We start from the raw sequence: 12,903 nt of genomic DNA on the forward strand, positions 1-12,903 counted from the left end.
GTGCCAGCCCTATGGAGGAGGGTATCAGCCCCATGGATGAGGGTGCCAGCCCTATGGATGAAGGTGCCAGCCTTTGTCAAGGCTGACAGCCCTGTGGATGAGGGTGCCAGCCCTATGGAGGAGGGTATCAGCCCTATGGATGAGGGTGCCAGCCCTATGGAGGAGGGTATCAGCCCTATGGATGAGGGTGCCAGCCCTATGGATGAGGGTGCTAGCCCTATGGAGGAGGGTACCAGCCCTATGGAGGAGGGTGCCAGCCCTATGGATGAGGGTGCCAGCCCTATGGAGGAGGGTGCCAGCCCTATGGATGAGGGTGCCAGCCCTATGGAGGAGGGTGCCAGCCCTATGGAGGAGGGTGCCAGCCCTATGGATGAGGGTGCCAGCCCTATGGAGGAGGGTGCCAGCCCTATGGATGAGGGTGCCAGCCCTATGGATGAGGGTGCCAGCCCTATGGAGGAGGGTGCCAGCCCTATGGAGGAGGGTGCCAGCCCTATGGATGAGGGTACCAGCCCTATGGATGAAGGTGCCAGCCTTTGTCAAGGCTGACAGCCCTGTGGATGAGGGTGCCATCCCTATGGAGGAGGGTATCAGCCCTATGGATGAGGGTGCCAGCCCTATGGAGGAGGGTACCAGCCCTATGGATGAAGGTGCCAGCCCTACAGAGGAGTGTACCAGCCCTATGGATGAAGGTGCCAGCCTTTGTCAAAGGTGCCATCCCTATGGAGAAGGGTACCAGCCCTATGGATGAAGGTGCCAGCCCTATGGAGGAGGGTACCAGCCCTATGGATGAGGGTGCCATCCCTATGGAGGAGAGTCCTGCCCTGCAGACAGGGCCCTGCCATGCACATCTGGGGCTCAGCTCCTGCCCTCCCTGTGCCCCATGGGTGACAGCCAGCTGCCATCACTGCCAATGGAAGCCCCTGTCACCAGCTCTTCTCTCATGCTGGGCCACCTTTGGGTGCCCCATACGGGTGTCTCCCTGCGGGACAGAGAACCCTAGGACCAGCAGGGTTATGGTGTCTGTGTTGTCCCCCATCCCCAGGGAGCACCTGGCGGTCCCGGTGTCCAGGATGCCCGTTACTGCTCTGGCCTTTGCTCCCTGTGCTCGCAGCCTTGGCCCCAAACAGCCCCAAACCCACCCGTTCTGCACCCACAAGTGGACACTGCTATGGGGAGGCTTCACCCCAGCCATGGCGATTTCTGCCAGCAAAGCAGGAACTCGGGGACCAGACCCCGGTGTCCCCTCGCCCCGGTCCCCTCCCCACGTCCCCTGGTGCAGTGCAGCGGTGGGGAGCGGAGATGCTGCTGTATCCCGGTGACACGCGTTGGGGACAGCAGCACCGGGGAGCGGGGACACGGCGCTGCTCCATGGGGATGCTGAGGCACGGGCACGGTGACAACATGGCGGCCGCCGCCGGACTACAAGTCCCAGCAAGCCCCGCAGGACTACAAGTCCCAGCAGCCCCCGCGCGGGGCGGTGACGGTGCGTGCAGCGGAAGTGCGGTGGCGGCGGTGGCGGAGGTAAGGGGCAGGCGGGCGGGCGGGCGGCGGTGCGGTGTGGAGCGGAGTCGGGTCGGGCCGGCGGCGCCATGGCCAAGCAGTACGATATGGTGGAGTGCCCCTTCTGCGATGAGGTGTCCAAGTACGAGAAGCTCGCCAAGATCGGCCAGGGCACCTTCGGGTGAGTGCTCCGCCGGGCCCGGCTCACCGCCACCGGGCGCGGCCTGCCCCGGCCTCAGCCCCCTCAGGCCTTGTTCGGGTCCTTCCCTCATCCCTCCCTCTGCGCCCCCCGGAGCCTCTCATTCCCACCCTGGGGCCCTGCTCTGCGCCAGGATATGGCAGAGTTTACCCTGGAGACAGTGGGGGCATTGCCCTGTGTTCCTGAGGGGCTCTACGGGTCTTGGGTGCAAAGGGATGTGGCTGTGTCGGGCACAGGGCTGCGTGTGTGGTGCTGTGGTGTGTCTCGGTTGGGATTGTGCCTGGTCGGGAGCGCTTGGTGCCTTCCTTGTGCTGCTCAGGGGTTGGTTTGTGTTGTTACAGGGAGGTTTTCAAAGCCAAGCATCGTCAGACGGGCAAGAAAGTAGCGCTGAAGAAAGTGTTGATGGAAAACGAGAAGGAGGGGGTAAGTGTGTGCGCATGGCCAGGTTGTGCTTGAGGAGGTCGGGACTGGGGGGTTCACAGGTGGGAGTTAATCTTTGGGGTGGCAAAAATGCACTTTCACTGTGTTCTTTAACGAAGTTTATGGCTGTAACATGGATGTGGGCAGGATCTCAGCCCTGGGGCCTTTTGTCTCCCCTGCCTACACTGTGATAATGTTGGTCCTTGAGGTTGCCCATCCAAGGTGCCCCTTTTGGCTACAAAGGCACATGGCAGCAGTGTAGTGCAGTACCTGCGTGGTGACTGGGCTGCGAGGAGCTGTTGCAATGATGCTGCTCACACGTTCTTCCTCCCCTGCCACCCCCAGCGCAGGGCTCCACACTGGCTGTTGCTTGTGGAGGAACTGGGTAGCGTGTGAAAGGCACGTGCTCAGGGGTGTGCAGAGATGGGGTAAGTTAACAGCTTAAATGGCATGGGCAGCAGGCAGGGAGCCTGCTCTGCAGCTGGAGCCAGGCTCTCCATGTGCTGTTGTGAACAGGCACCATGGAAACACCTCTGTCTCATGGCAGAATCTTCATCACCACCTGTGCCTGATGATAAATAAACTTGGACAATCCTGGGGTCTGTGTTGTATTTTAAACCTCTCATTGCCATTCAGTGATTTGTCGAGGTGGGGCTCAAACAGGTCCCCTGCCAAGCAGCTATGGTCATGTCTCTCCTGTTCTCTAGGCAGGGGTGGCCTGGTCTCCTGCATCTCTAATCCCTGTTCTCTCCTTTCCAGTTCCCCATCACAGCCTTGCGAGAGATTAAAATCCTCCAGCTGCTCAAACATGAGAACGTGGTGAACCTCATCGAAATCTGCAGGACCAAAGGTAGCTGGCAGGGTCTGCCTTGTGCTGGCTGCTGCCTTTGGTTCATCCCTTCTTTACTGCTGAGCAGCCTGGTGTGTTGTGCTGGGAGCAGGGTCCTCCAGCTGAGCATGGGCTTCTGTTCCTGTCTGTGATGTTGCTGCAGCTTGGCTGGGAAAGCTGTTGTCAGTGCTGCTAGGATATCCCTGTGCCATGGCAGTGAGTGCTGCCTGTGCTGGAAAACTCACCTGTGAGAGGCTTTAAATAAGCCACCACCGGAGACACTTTGAAGCAGAGAGTTCTCAACCAGAGCTGATCTTGTGGCTGTTCACAGGAGCTCGAGCTGTCCGTCTCAGCTGGCTTATGATGGTTGGGTTTGTGGTAGCTCTGAGCTGAGACTCAATCAGCATCTTTCTGTCGGTGACAGAAACGTGCTGTGAGGGCTGGAGCTCCAGATAGGGCTGTTCAGAGCTGTTGTACCACACACAGTGTTCCTTCAGTGCGTGGCTGGCGTGCTCAGTGCTCCTGGCCTGGCTCTGTGTCAGTGGTATGGCTTTAAAACATTAGCTAGTTTGAATATATCATTCTCTTAGATACATTTTTACTGGAAAAATGCTTTTGAAAGTGGCAGCTGATGCTTCAGCCACAACATCCAGTCAGTCCCTGCAGTAAAATAAACACCAAGTGGCTTGTGATTGATTTTGAAGAGCCCGGTCACTGAACTGGGGAAAAACCTCTGGCTCAGGACCAGGGATTGCAGTTACTCCAGTACTCCACTGCGTGTAGGTTATTGTCTGGGCAGGTAGGAGTGAAAACCAGTGACAGGTTAATCTGTAATTCATTGTGTGGTTAAGTTGGGATGACTGTGCCTGGCAAACCCAAGGTAAATACTTTTGGAGACGCACGAGTTGCGTGTGTTTTGTTGGAATTCCACTTTTCATCCAAATCCACCTTGACCTTAGTTTCCAGTGAAGCAGAAACTTTGCATTTGCTGTTCTCAGGCTTGAAGGTTTCAGAAGGGGCTGTATCCGTGTAAGGAATTGCAAACCCAGTGTGGCAAGCAGTGATGTTTCCACGGGGGCTGAGCTTAGGCATCCTTTTCTGGTTGGAGTTGCTCATCAGCGAGTTTAGCTGATTACAGTTGATGAAAATCAGCCTTTCTTTTTATAGTGTTTTGCACGTGTGCTCTAGGAACAAGATTGGAATCGGTTGCTTCGTGTGAGGTTTCCTGTTACTGTAAATTGCAGTTGGAGCTGGAATTTTTCAGTCCCTTTGATCCAGATCAGTCTGTTTTAGATGCAGTTTGAGGTTGCGGAAAACCTCACTCTAATATTAGAGAGAATTTCTCTGTTTCTGCATTTCCCCTGGGGCTGTCTTTGCTGGTGCCTCCTCTATCGCTGATGGCATCAGTGATAATGCTTGGCTGGCAGCGAGGTGTGTGTGCACCTACCAGCCACAGCTTGCAGGGAGGAAACCCCACGGCCGTTATTGCACAGAACAAGCACAAAGTGAAGCTTTCAAAGGATGTCATTTCCTTTCCTTGCCTGGCTGATGACATTCACTGCTCTCACCCTCATCCCCTGTTCTTCCATTGCTGGTTGTGCTGTCTCAGTGCCTCTTTAAGAAGGATCTTGAGGCTCTCTCTGGTTCTCTGTGTTCCTGTGCCCTGAGGTTTTGTCTGATGAGCACTGTATGAGCAGCGGGGTGGCTGGGAGGGCAGGAAGGAGCTGTGATGGGGTTAAGGGTCCCGTGCTGACAGTCCCACTTTGCCTCTCCCATAGCTTCTCCCTACAACCGCTGCAAGGGCAGTATCTACCTTGTGTTTGACTTCTGTGAGCACGATCTGGCTGGTCTCCTCAGCAATGCCCACGTCAAGTTCACACTCTCAGAGATCAAGAAAGTGATGCAGATGCTATTGAATGGACTTTACTACATCCACAGGAACAAGGTAATGTACCAGATCCATGCTCTTCATGGCTTTCCAAGGAGCATATGTCTTAGCACAGGCTGGAAGGGAGTCCAGACTCCAAGTGCCCTCTAGCACTAGGTACCCAAGGAGGGGACCTTCGTGGCTTAACCTTTTGGTGTCTGTCCTTATGCAGATCTTGCACAGAGACATGAAGGCTGCGAATGTCCTGATCACACGGGATGGAGTCCTAAAGCTGGCAGACTTTGGGCTGGCTCGCGCCTTCAGCCTGGCTAAGAACAGCCAACCCAACCGCTACACCAACCGCGTGGTGACCCTGTGGTACCGGCCGCCAGAGCTGCTCCTAGGTACGAGGTGCTGGGCTCCGCTCTTCTCTGCCCTTCTCCTTCCCCCAGGTGACTAACACGGCGTCTCTGTTTAGGGGAACGGGACTACGGCCCCCCCATTGACCTGTGGGGTGGAGGCTGCATCATGGCAGAGATGTGGACCCGCAGCCCCATCATGCAGGGGAATACGGAGCAGCACCAGCTCACCCTCATCAGCCAGCTCTGTGGGTCCATCACGCCGGAGGTGAGGGCGAGAGCATGGGCAGGGAGGAGGGAAGCGGTGATGTGGGCAATGGCTGGGATCAGGCACCCCTGGCTCCCTTCCCTGCTCTGTATGCTGGCTTCTGTGTGCTCCCAGTGCTGGAGCGTGGCAGGGAGGCTGGGGAAGCTCCTGCAAGTGCTGTTTGCCTCCTGGTGGCTGGGTGCACTGTGCTTCCCTTGTGTAAGCTACAGCTGACACATTACCTGTGTTCACCCTCTAAGGAAAAGAGGATGAACCTGGTCTTCCAGACCTCCTTTGCGAAGGGCAAGTTGTATCTTTGAGCACAGAGAGGATGCTGCCTGCTCCAGTGTGAAAGAGCAGAATGTTACATGTAGGAATCTGGCCTGTGTTTTGGGGTTGTCTCTGAGATAAACACCCTCTGAATTCCTGCTTAAAGAAGAGTGGGGTTTTTTGATCACCTTGAAAAGCCTCTGGAGTTCTAACTTGTGATTCGTGGCATCAGCTTAGCCTGGTGTGAGTGCTCAGCCCTTGCTCAGCTCCTTATTTAAGAGCAGCTTGTCCTGCCCTCTGGTGGGGACCGAGCTGAGGGTTGTGCAGGCAGCTGCAGAGGCCTCACGGTACATACATTGTGTGCATACATTATCTGTGTACACTGAAGGTGCTTTCTTTTGTATGTAAATACCTGCGGTGGTTGAGAGAAGTGCCCGTGATTGCATCATGCTTTGCTCTGTAAGGATAAAAGGTGCCACATACATCCCGGTTGTTATTTAGCAATGAGTTTTGTCACTCAACCTTTCTGGATGTTGGAGCTGTGCTCTCTAGTAGCAATTTTGTGGGAGAACCAGAACTCCTGGAGCATCCTGCGTGCCATTCCCACACCAGAAGGACGCTGTCCTGACTTGTCCATGCATCTCCAGGCTTTAGTGCACCTTTTAGTGCCTCCTTCATCCTGTGGGAACAAGGTCTGCTGGCTTGGAAGTTATAAACTAGCATTGTCTCAGCAGACCTTGCCCTGGTTTGCCTGAAGGGGTTCACATCAAGAATGGCTTGTCCTCTCCATAACTATATTGTCCCAACTCCCCTTTCTCCTGCCTCTTCCCAGGTTTGGCCTAACGTGGATAAGTACGAGCTGTACGAGAAGCTGGATCTCCCCAAGGGCCAGAAGCGCAAGGTGAAGGACCGCCTCAAAGCCTATGTGAAGGACCCCTATGCACTTGACCTCATCGACAAGCTGCTGGTGCTGGATCCCGCGCAGCGGATCGACAGCGACGACGCGCTCAACCACGACTTCTTCTGGTCAGACCCCATGCCCTCGGACCTCAAAAACATGCTGTCCACCCACAACCAGTCCATGTTCGAGTACCTGGCCCCGCCGCGCAGGAGGGGTGGGCACATGCCCCAGCAGCCGCCTAACCAAGGCAGGAACCCGGCTGCCACCAACCAGACCGAGTTTGACAGGGTGTTCTGAGCAGGGGCGGCCCCAGCGGGGTCCTGCTTGGGGGAATCCGCAGGTTGCATTGAGCAGGGATCGTCCCAGTGAGGTCTCTGCCTGGGAAAGGACTTTCTTCAAGGTGAAGTGCCTTGAACCGAGCTCTGTCCTCTCCTCGTGCAGCAGCTCAGCCGCTGTGGAGCTGTGTGACTGGAGAGACTTGTGTCCCTGCAGCTTTGCACAGAGCTGTGTCCCCCTTGCAGCAGCCTGTAGTGGTGATGTTCATCTTGCAGAGCGGTCGTGATGGAGAAGGTGACTCTCTTGGTGCTGAGGCTCTTGGCAAATGGTGCTGTGACCAGCCGGACTGGGGGCAGCTGCTGGGAGATGCTTCTGCTCTCTTGGTTGGTAGTGGCACCTCTATTAGCTCCTCTATGGTGTATCTTTTGAGCCCTGAAGCTTTGATGTAGGTTGAGGCAGGTGCTTCTGAGTAATGCAGAGCTGTCTCGGGGAAGGCAGCGTTGCTCTAGGCAGCATTACTAACTCACTGGAGTTGGGCTCCAGCCTAGTTTGGGCTTACTGGGTAAACTGGGGGGTGGCTGGCAGAGCTTGTTCCATACAGCCAGGATTTGCAGTGGGAATCGCTGGGCTGTAGCAGCAAGCAGCACCTTCATTGCAAGCTGTCTGCTCTCCCCTGTGGCCTCTGCCCTGGAGCTCTTGGCTCCAGTGTAGATCCAGGGCACTGTGATGGTGTGTGATCGCCTTCTGGACCCTTGTGGGACCAACTCAGTCCTTCCCAGCTCGCTGAGCACTTTGTCTTCCATGGCCATCAGCCACAGATGGCTCACTGAGCCCCATGGATCCCAACCAGGTAACGTACGTGCCATGCAGGGGGTGATAACCTTTGGCATCCGGTGGGTTGTCCGTTAACCAGGCTAATGGCTAAAGCCACGTCGGTAGCGTAAGGTCTCAGGGGAGGACGCAGTGGTGAGCGGGGCCGTTCTCAGGACACAAAGTGAGGCTGATAAAGGACATGTACAAGGTAAATCTCTTGGTGTGGGTCTCTGATTGCACCGGGGGGGTGTGTGTGTGTGGGGGGGGTTGGTTTCTTTGGCTAAACCAGGGTTGGTTGCAAGCAATAAGCCAGATGGCTTCAGCTGGTTGTGAATAAACACGATGCAGTCCAAAAGGGCTGGGTTTAACCTCTGTGTCACTCTTGCTGAGCGGGGTGAGCTGCCGCAGTGCTGGGATGCAGCACCTCTGGCCCTGCCGAGGACAGGCACCCAGTTTGGGGCTGGATGGGGGCATTCCCATGCTGGTGCCTTGCTCTGCCTGTTCCCCCCCGCAGGGTCAGCGCTGTTAGTGCTATGGTGGGTTAATGCTGCATGGGCAGCATTACGGGGTGCTGGGGGCACCGGGTGAGGGTGATGCTGCCGGGACAGGGGCTCCCTTGCGCCCCAGTGCGCGGTTGGGGGTTTGGGGTCATTCCCTGCACCAGCCCCTCCGCATCGCCCCGGGGGTGCCCCCCAGAGGTGCCTCCATGGTGCGGAGCGAAGGTTCCGGGTCCGTTATCCCGGTGTGCCACCCACTGCCCTTCACAAACATGTCGTTGTCGTCGTGTCCGTGTCCCGTCCCCCTGTCCCCCCCCTCCAAAACGTGGCGCGTGTTGCCCGTTTCCAAGATGGCGGCGGTGGTGGCGGGAGGGTGGGTGGGTGGGTGGGGGCGTGGCCTCGCGGTGGCGCGCCCGGGGCGGGGGGCGCGCGTGCCTTGGCGCGGCGGGATGGTGGCGCGGGGCGTGCGCGCGCTGCGCGGGGCGCTGCGGGGCGCGGGAAGGCGGTTCGGTACGCGGCCCGCGCGGGCCCCCGCCATGGAGTACCAGGTACCGGCTATGGGAGAACCTGGGGGGGGGGGGTACCGGGAGGGCTCCCCAGCCCCACCGGACCCGGGCCAAGCCGCAGGCCCGCAGCGGGCTCTCGTGGGGTGTCGGCGCTGCTGTGGCCCCGGTCCCGGCGTGCAGCCCGCGGCCGTTGCGCACCATCCCGGCCCGCAAGCCTGCGGCAGCCGTGGTGGCACAGGGCAGACCCCTGCCCTCTCCCCGGGATGCGGGGACCCCACCGCGGAGATGGAGCCTGTTGGAGGCGGGAGCATCCCCAGTGCCCCGTCCCTGCCTGCTGCGATGGAGCCCGCTGGCGCGTCCGTGCACCACGGACAAGGGCTTGTTCTGTGCCAGGGCCCCACTGCAGCACGCACAGCGCCGGGGCCAGGCCCGTGTCCCCCCCGTTCGGGGTTCGGGGTGCTCGGTGCCACCTGTAACAGCGGCACCGGTGTCCCACGTGCTCGCTGTTGCCTTAATCGGCGCCTCTGTTTAACCACCAGCGGGGCGGCACAGAGCACCGCCCGCGGCGCCTTTGGGTGCTGTGGGTGCTGGTGCGGGGCCAACGCCGCCCAGGGAGGCGCGGTCCCTCCCACTGTTAAATGCCCCCATCCCCGTGGCATCGCGGCGCCGGTGCTGCCGGAGAGCGGGGTTTGGGGGGCGGAATGGACGACACCATGGCGGAGATGCCACCGGGGTGGCTGGCAGAGGATGCTGAACCCCGTGGGGCGCTGGAGCGTGCACGGGGCGATGGGTGCAGGCCTGATGCTGCGGTGATGGGTACCGCTTTAACCACCCCTGTGCCGGGGGCTGGATCGTTCCAGGATGCCATCCGGACCCTCAACACCCTCCAGACCAACGCCAGCTTCCTGGAGCAGGTGAAACGGGAGCGTGGAGACCCCCAGGCCCAGCTGGAAGCCATGAGGGGCTTCTTGGAGAGGAGCGGGCTCAAGGTGAATGGGGGGGTATCCCCAACGATGTGCCCCCCCCATGCTGGCAGCTGGGGGTCTCACTGGGTGTTTGACCTCCGGCAGGTCGAGGACCTGGATCAATTGAACATCATCCACGTCACGGGGACGAAGGGCAAGGTGAGGCGGGGGGGGCGGTGCTGGGGGGGTCACCATCACTGGTCCCCTTTGCTCCTGGTCCAGTGGGACGGGAGGGGGTTTAACTCTGCTCCCCGCAGGGCTCAGCGTGTGCCTTCACCGAGTGCATCCTCCGCAGCTACGGGCTGAAGACTGGCTTTTACAGGTGGGAAAGGGGGTGTCAGGAGGGGTTTGGGGGGGTGCTGGTGGTGCCGTGCTTGACTGTGCCCCCCCCCCCCCTTCAGCTCCCCTCACCTGGTGCAGGTCCGAGAGCGTATCCGCATCAATGGGCAGCCCATCAGCAGGGAGCTCTTCAGCAAGTACTTCTGGCTCGTCTACAACCGCCTGGAGGAGACCAAGGTGGGGATGGAAGGGGGGCTCCCTCCCTTAGGACCCCCCCCCCCATGGGGTATGTGTCCCCTGCTGTCCCCTTACCCCCGCTGTGCCCAGCAGGACCCCGCGCACGGCAGCATGCCAGCGTACTTCCGTTTCCTCACCATCATGGCTTTCCATGTCTTCCTGCAGGAGAAGGTAAGGGGGTGGTGGCGCCCAGCTTGTGATGGGGACATGGCGTGGGGTGAGGATCCTTGGGGATGGGGCACATGGGGTCCAGCCCCATGCTGGGGCAGGACTTGCATCAGTTGTGCTGTAAGAGGGGATGCTGTGCCAAGTGGATGGTTTCCCATGAGTAAGGCACGTGTTCAGGTGTGGGTTTGCAGGGCAGTGATGCCTGCATCCCTGAATCCATGGGGGCACCCACTGCTGGTGGCTCTGATGGCTTTGCTGTCCCTGTGTCCCCAGGTGGACCTGGCAGTGGTGGAGGTTGGCATTGGCGGTGCCTACGACTGCACTAACATCATCAGGTAGGAGCTGTGGGGCAGAGCCTGTGCCTGTTATCCCTATGGTGGAGGGGGCAGCGTGGACACCACCACACTGCATCCCAGGGCACCGGTGGTGTGCGGGGTCTCCTCCTTGGGCATCGACCACACCAGCATCCTGGGGGACACCATGGAGAAGATTGCCTGGCAGAAGGGGGGCATCTTTAAGGTACGGAGACCGCTCCATCCTGCTCTCTGTGTTCGGGGTGCGCTGCCCGTGGTGCTGAGCACCCCTGTCCCCGCAGCCCGGCGTGCCAGCATTCACCGTGGCACAACCAGAGCGGCCACTGGAGGTGCTGAGGGACCGAGCGCAGGAGCGGGAGGTGAGCTGGGCGGCAGTGGGGTGGATGTGGGGCACCCCATAGGGAGGGAAGGGGGGCCTCAACCTCCTCTTCCCCCAGTGTCCCCTCTACCTGTGCCCGGAGCTGGATGACTTTGAGGACCACGATGCTCTGGAGCTGGGGCTGGCGGGCTCCCACCAGCGCAGCAACGCTGCCCTGGCCCTGCAGTTAGCACGGACATGGCTGCAGCGCCGCGGCTGCCGGGGTAAGGATGGGAGGGCAAGGGATGGGGGGGGGGTCAGACCTTGCCGTGGGCCCCAGGACCTCAGCACAGCCCCCATCCCATCAGGTCTTGGGGAGCTGAAGGAGATGCCACCAAGCACCAAGCTGGCAGGGAGACCGGTGCCATTGGCGCCTGCATTCCAACCCACCGATGCCATGATCCAAGGTGCAGTATGGACATGCCAGACCTCCCCCATCTCATAGGGCTTGGAGGGGAGGGGCATCCTGTGCCTGGCTGCCTGCCCCACATGTGGTCCCTATGGGGTCCCAGCCATGCCCTGTGCCCCCCCAAGGCCTGCGGGACACAGAGTGGCTTGGCCGGACCCAAGTGCTGCCCCACGGCCCCGTGACGTGGTACCTGGACGGGGCTCACACCACCAGCAGCATCCAGGCCTGCGTGCGATGGTTCCGCCAGGCTGCCCTCGGCCAGGATAGGCCCCACGAGTAAGGAGGGGACAGGAGGGGATGCACGCACAATGGGGGGTCCCCGTGGGGCGTGGGGGACCCATCATTTCTCTCCACAGCGGCTCCGAGGTGCGAGTGCTGCTCTTCAATGCCACGGGGGACCGGGACACGGCAGCGCTGCTCAAGCTGCTGATGGTGAGGTTTTGGGGTGCAGAGGGGGGGTGTCGCTGGGTTCTCTCTGTGCTGGGACCTGCTTTAGTGTCAGCATGGGGAGCAGTGAGGTGGAGCTGATGCTTTGTGCTCCTGGTTGTATCCCACCTCCATCCCTGGGTGCACGGGGGCACTCGGATCGCCCCCTCCCTGGACCCATCTTCCCTGGTCCCACACGTGGGTCCTGCAGGCTCTGTCTCCCCACAGCCCTGCCACTTCGACTACGCCGTCTTCTGCCCCAACTTCACCCAAGCGACATCAGTGACCAGCAACGCAGGTGGGTGTTGGGGAGCCGGGGTCTGCTCCATCCCCGACTCCCCTAATCCCTGACCCCATCCCTCGCAGACCAGCAGAACTTCAACGTGACGGTGGAGAACGCCCTCACCCGCTGCCTGCAGAACCAGCAGACCTGGACACGGCTGCTGGAGGAGAAAGGGGGCCAGGACCCCTGGCTCCCAGCCCCACTGCGGGTCGGGGGGCTCCTGCAGCCGGCCCCTTCCCGAGGGACCCTGCTCCTCGTGCCCCCGTCCCCACGACCCCTCAATTCCCCGTCCCTGGTGTTCCCCTGCCTGGCGCAGGCGCTGCGATGGGTGGCGCAGGGCCGGGACCCCCACCTGGCAGCACCCATGGGTGCTCACCCGCACCCTGCTGCCAGCAGCGGGGCCGTGCTGCTGCGGGAGGCGGCTGCCATCCGTGTCCTGGTCACTGGGAGCCTGCACTTGGTGGGGGGGACCCTGCGGCTGCTGGACCCCACTTTGTCCCAGTGATGGGGGTACCCCTTGGAACACCCTGAGGATGCTCAGAGGCGGTTGGGGGGTTCAGGGGACCCCCAACTCCATCCTGCCTTCACCCTTTTCACCCCAGTGCCTTTTGCCTGTGCCCCCTATGGGGACATTGGCTATGGGGGGGATGCTCATGGCCCCCAGCCCACCTGATTGGGAGGACCCCTCATTCTAAGGGGGTTGCCCCATGGTGTACCAGGGGGGGTGTGTGTGGTTTTGGGGGGCAGTAGGGGCAGTAGGGGGGAACCTCAGGCTGTGCT

General features: G+C 60.2%; 2 protein-coding genes across 3 annotated transcripts; both read left to right on the forward strand.

Moving 5' to 3' along the window:
- The first annotated feature begins 1,555 nt into the window (after positions 1–1,555).
- CDK9 (cyclin dependent kinase 9) lies at positions 1,556–7,894 on the forward strand. The gene is made up of 7 exons (XM_062640341.1): positions 1,556–1,681; positions 2,041–2,122; positions 2,879–2,969; positions 4,727–4,893; positions 5,048–5,219; positions 5,294–5,442; positions 6,524–7,894. The coding sequence occupies exons 1-7, from the start codon at positions 1,590–1,592 to the stop codon at positions 6,887–6,889; spliced, it is 1,119 nt and encodes a 372-aa protein (XP_062496325.1). The 5' UTR covers positions 1,556–1,589; the 3' UTR covers positions 6,890–7,894.
- Positions 7,895–8,619: 725 nt separating this feature from the next.
- Positions 8,620–12,881, forward strand: FPGS (folylpolyglutamate synthase). 2 transcript variants are annotated; one of them, XM_062640340.1, is made up of 15 exons: positions 8,620–8,726; positions 9,545–9,673; positions 9,755–9,808; positions 9,907–9,971; positions 10,051–10,165; positions 10,259–10,336; positions 10,607–10,668; positions 10,750–10,852; positions 10,929–11,006; positions 11,085–11,229; positions 11,314–11,412; positions 11,540–11,690; positions 11,771–11,846; positions 12,069–12,138; positions 12,207–12,881. In XM_062640340.1, exons 1-15 carry the CDS (start codon positions 8,628–8,630, stop codon positions 12,626–12,628), a joined length of 1,746 nt encoding a protein of 581 aa, XP_062496324.1. In that variant the 5' UTR covers positions 8,620–8,627; the 3' UTR covers positions 12,629–12,881. The 2 variants fall into 2 exon arrangements, with proteins under 2 accessions (XP_062496324.1, XP_062496323.1); XM_062640339.1 differs by lacking the exon at positions 8,620–8,726 and having other exon boundaries at positions 9,396–9,673.
- Positions 12,882–12,903: the final 22 nt, after the last annotated feature.

Source organism: Pezoporus occidentalis, unplaced genomic scaffold (assembly GCF_034315485.1).
Source record: "Pezoporus occidentalis ecotype Australia unplaced genomic scaffold, CSIRO_AGI_Poc_V1 ctg64, whole genome shotgun sequence".
NCBI classification, from domain to species: domain Eukaryota; kingdom Metazoa; phylum Chordata; class Aves; order Psittaciformes; family Psittacidae; genus Pezoporus; species Pezoporus occidentalis.

Coding starts and splice junctions, on each gene's coding strand:
- CDK9 (XM_062640341.1), top strand. CDS start 1,590: ATGGCCAAGCAGTACGATATGGTGGAGTGCCCCTTCTGCGATGAGGTG. Junction 2,970..4,726: donor CGAAATCTGCAGGACCAAAG/GTAGCTGGCAGG, acceptor CCTCTCCCATAG/CTTCTCCCTACAACCGCTGC. Junction 4,894..5,047: donor ACTACATCCACAGGAACAAG/GTAATGTACCAG, acceptor GTCCTTATGCAG/ATCTTGCACAGAGACATGAA.
- FPGS (XM_062640339.1), top strand. CDS start 9,398: ATGGCGGAGATGCCACCGGGGTGGCTGGCAGAGGATGCTGAACCCCGT. Junction 9,809..9,906: donor TCACGGGGACGAAGGGCAAG/GTGAGGCGGGGG, acceptor TGCTCCCCGCAG/GGCTCAGCGTGTGCCTTCAC. Junction 11,413..11,539: donor CACCGATGCCATGATCCAAG/GTGCAGTATGGA, acceptor TGCCCCCCCAAG/GCCTGCGGGACACAGAGTGG.